Source organism: Spermophilus citellus (assembly GCF_964194105.1).
Source record: "Spermophilus citellus genome assembly, chromosome: 2".
Taxonomy (NCBI): domain Eukaryota; kingdom Metazoa; phylum Chordata; class Mammalia; order Rodentia; family Sciuridae; genus Spermophilus; species Spermophilus citellus.
The window spans coordinates 77,004,402-77,009,172 of record NC_138183.1 but is presented as its reverse complement, the minus strand read 5'-3'; the positions used below and the strand labels follow the sequence as shown (position 1 = coordinate 77,009,172).

At 37.1% G+C, this 4,771-nt stretch overlaps 1 protein-coding gene across 1 annotated transcript; it reads left to right on the top strand.

The window, feature by feature from the left end:
* The first annotated feature begins 1,700 nt into the window (after positions 1-1,700).
* On the top strand, positions 1,701-4,435 carry LOC308641636 (asparagine--tRNA ligase, cytoplasmic-like). Its single transcript, XM_081280282.1, is given in 2 exon segments — positions 1,701-2,686; positions 2,689-4,435. Coding segments are annotated over 2 exon segments (1,662 nt in total). The 5' UTR covers positions 1,701-1,785; the 3' UTR covers positions 3,450-4,435.
* Positions 4,436-4,771: the final 336 nt, after the last annotated feature.

Below are 4,771 nucleotides of genomic sequence, written 5' to 3'. Positions count from 1 at the left end.
CAGCTGAACCAGAGCTGTTTGGTTTTCAAGTCACTTGGGACCAGGGGTAAGAAACAGCCTGTGAATCACACAGGTCCTCCACATGGAGGCAGTCAGGAGCTGGCCATAGCAACATACATACGTGTAACTACAAGCTGGTTTTATATATGCAGTCTCAGCTTTCTGAAACTTCAAAAGTATTAAAAGAAAGATTATTGTATAATTTGTCTTTAATTGTTTAAGCTAATCCACTATGTATAAATGGAATATATGGGTAGTTAGTTCCTTAACTGTTTTTGTTTTCATCTTCTTACATGTTAAGTTTTTCTTTTTCAGAAGCTGTCGCCATCCACGAAAAAAAATGTACTCATTTGTGTTCCTGATACTGCTTTATAATTGTTTTTAACCACTAAAATGGTTAAGCAAGTGAGTCAGGTGGTTCTGGTTGATTTAAAAACCAAAATTGAATTAAATCTAGAATAATGGCACTTTTATTATGTATCTCTTATCTAAAGAGGATATAAGTGTTATGCCTAAAACAAATGGGCTACCTCAGTTTCTTTCAGAAAAATTATTGCCTGTAACTTCCTGTGCTTTTATTGTGTCTCTACTTTTGGCATCAGTTTATTTCATGAAACATGTTATGGGTTCGTAGTTTTTTGTTTTTCTTTTTCTGTTTTGGTACGAGGGATTGATCCCAGGGGTGGTTAACCACTGCCCTATAATCATATCCCTAGCCCTATTATTTATTTTATTTAGAGATAGGGTCTTGCTGAGTTTCTTAGGGCCTCACTAAGTTGCTGAGGCTGCCTTTGAGCTCACAATCCTCCTGCCTCGGCTTCCCAAGCCTCTGGGATTGTAGATGTGCTCCACCAGGCCTGGCTCATAGTTTTTTCTTAATGTTATGAGAAGAATTTATTTTTAATAATTCTTTTTACTCATTTATATTGTTATGCATTTATATATGTAAGTATCAATATATTTCATGCTGTCTATGTTTATCTAGAAATATATATTTGTTCATATTTGTGTGTATGCATTTATGTAAAAATGTATTTGTGGCCTTATTTCCACATGATATGATGAATCACTCCAAACTGATAGTGTGTGTCTATACATATAATATGTATAGTTGTATGTGTGTATATATGTGTGTGTGTGTTTGAATAAATTACCATACTATACACATGCACATTTATTTATGTTTACTTACATTTAGATATTATATAAATAGGTATGTTGTATATGTGTACTTGATATAAATATCAAATAAGGCTTTTTCTTCTTAAAAGGCTACAAAGGCCTCAGTCTACCAGTGATGATGAAAAAGACATCTCCAAAGCTTATAGGAATTGAGTCTTCTTTTTTAAACTTAGAAATTTTGTTTTTATGATTTTACAAATCCTTACAGATAATTTAAAAAATTATATTAAGTGGTATAAATTATTCATTTTTATTTTTAAATTACTGAAATAAGTTTGAAATATTTTGTTTCATAGATATAGATTTTTTAATATTTGAAATTCAGGGTGCAATTGAAGGATTTGCTTTTGGTAGTGGTACAGGGATCAATCAATTATGCAGGCTAGACAAACTCTACCACTGAGTTACAACCCTGGCCCTAGGATGCAATTGGGATATCTGTTTTATAAGGTAATTTAGGAATCATTGCCTCATTTTTACAAATATGTAAAATCAAGTGCATTTGACCTGCGACCTGCGGCACTACGTTGCATGATGCAACCCTGGAGTCAAGGAAGCCTTTCGCGCACGTTGGGGTGACTGGGCGGTGGTGGTGTTGGGACCATGTCCTTGGAAGTGACCAGGGCGACTGCAGGGATGGTGCTAGCAGAGCTGTATGTCTCAGATCGAGAGGGAAATGATGCCACGGGAGATGGAACCAAAGAGAAGCCATTTAAAACAGGCCTAAAGGCTTTGATGACAGTAGGAAAAGAACCATTTCCTACCATTTATGTAGATTCACAAAAAGAAAATGAGAGGTGGGACATTATTTCTAAATCACAGATGAAGAACATTAGGAAAATGTGGCATAGGGAACAAATGAAGAGTGAATCCCGAGAGAAGAAAGAGGCAGAAGATAATTTGCAAAGAGAAAAGAACCTTGAAGAAGCAAAGAAGATTACCATTAAAAATGATCCAAGTCTGCCAGAGCCACAGTGTGTGAAGATTCATGCATTAGAAGGATATAGAGGCCAGAGAGTGAAGGTTTTTGGCTGGGTCCATAGGCTGCGTAGGCAAGGAAAGAATTTAATGTTCCTGGTGTTGCGGGATGGTACGGGTTATCTTCAGTGTGTCTTGTCAGATGAGTTGTGTCAGTGTTACAATGGAGTAGTTTTGTCTACTAAGAGTAGTGTTGCTGTATATGGAATGCTAAATCTTACTCCAAAGGGCAAGCAGGCTCCAGGGGGCCACAAGCTGAGTTGTGACTTCTGGCAACTTATGGGGTTGGCCCCTGCTGGAGGAGCAGATAACTTAATCAACGAAGAATCTGATGTTGATGTCCAGCTGAACAATAGGCATATGATGATCCGAGGAGAAAATATGTCCAAAATCCTAAAAGCACGTTCCATGATCACCAGAGGCTTTAGAGATCACTTCTTTGATAGGGGGTACTGTGAAGTTACTCCTCCAACATTGGTGCAGACGCAGGTAGAAGGTGGTGCCACACTCTCCAAGCTTGACTATTTTTGACTCAGTCCTCTCAGTTGTACCTGGAGACCTGCCTTCCATCCTTGGGAGATGTTTTTTGTATTGCACAGTCATACAGAGCAGAACAATCCAGAACACGAAGGCACCTGGCTGAGTACACTCACGTGGAAGCTGAGTGCCCTTTCCTGACCTTTGAGGATCTCCTGAACAGATTGGAGGACTTGGTTTGTGATGTGGTAGATAGAGTCTTAAAATCACCAGCAGCAAGCATAGTGTATGACCTCAACCCGAACTTTAAACCCCCTAAACGGCCTTTCAAACGGATGAACTACTCAGATGCTATTGTGTGGCTAAAAGAACACAATGTAAAGAAAGAAGATGGGACTTTCTATGAATTTGGAGAAGATATCCCAGAAGCTCCTGAGAGACTAATGACAGACACCATTAATGAACCAATCTTGCTGTGTCGATTTCCTGTGGAGATCAAGTCCTTCTATATGCAGCGATGTCCTGAGGATTCCCGTCTTACTGAATCTGTTGACGTGTTGATGCCCAATGTTGGTGAAATTGTGGGAGGCTCAATGCGTATCTGGGATAGGGAAGAAATTCTGGCAGGTTATAAAAGGGAAGGGATTGACCCCACTCCTTATTACTGGTACACAGATCAGAGGAAATATGGTACATGTCCTCATGGAGGATACGGCTTGGGCTTAGAACGATTCCTGACTTGGATTCTGAATAGATATCACATCCGAGATGTATGCTTGTACCCTCTATTTGTCCAGCGCTGTAAGCCATAACTGATTCCTCCTAAAGCATGAAGAAAAGATGGTCATGAAAGGAACAGACTGCCTCATTAAAAAGGAACAAAATGCCAAATTGTCCCATGTTTATTCCATTGGGGTATAGCTTTCTGTTTTTTATTCCTAGCTACCATAAAACCATAAAAAGTAGTTCACATTATTTGAATATCAGGGGACATTGATATCATTTTAAGAAAAAATATCCACTACAAAGTCTGGGGAAAATATGTGGCATGTAACTGTAGTTATAGATACATTTTGGCATTTTATCCAGTTATAGCAATTGTGTTAAATATGCCATACATAATTAGTTTTTAATTATCATGTAAGGTATCCTAAAAATATTTTTAAAGCTTAATCTTTCTGTACTTTTAAATGTAACTGGAATTCTTTAATTTGTATCATTTTATTGTATCAGTGATTTAAAACACATCTGTGGGGGCAGTTCACAATGTGGGCATAAAGATTTGCTAGTGTTAATCAGCAGTAGATTCTGGAATCTAATGAGTACATTGTTTGACATCAGTTAATCTTTTCTGAATCCACATGGCTGCTTTTAATTTTGAGGCATATGATTTGATATGGAAGAATTTGTAAAAGTGGAATTGCCTTAAAATTTAAAGTGAGCATAATTGTTGGGGAGAGGTGTGGTATTTAAATGATTGACAACATCCTTCATAGCATTAGTTTAAGATAAAGGGGTAGACTGAGTTTCCTTCTTTCCCGGTGATTTTTAAATTAAAAATATGTTCCAAAAGAATTTGGCAGTTTGAATCTTAACAATACTGACTGGCTGGTTGAGTCATCCCTCCCATGTCCTTAGAGCTGGTCTGTGCTACCTTACATACTTCATAGCAGGATTACTGAATGGCTTCAGAGCAGATTTAGTTAATTTTTCCCTCAAATGCATGCCATGTATTCTCAATAGGCTGTATTTTCCCAGTGATCAATAAATGGAACACTCATTAAAAACTCAAAAAAAATCAAGTGCATTTTATTTTTAATGTGTTTTGAAGTTGACATATTTCAAAAAGAGATTAAGGGAATTTTCAAAGATAGCAAAAAAAAAAGAGAAAGAGAAAGAAGGTAGGATGAAGGGAAAGATAAAGAAAGAGGGAAAGAAAGAAGGAAGGAAAAAAACCAATTAAAGGAAGGTGGGATAGTTCTTATAGACATATGGGATGAGGTTGACATTGTAATTGAGTCTTAAATTTAACTCTAAGTTACTAAGAGTTTAGGCAAAAGAGAAAATTCTTTGGCCAATATGATTTGTTGGGGGAATATAATTTTGTCTACTACAGTGGCTTTTAAGCATTTTT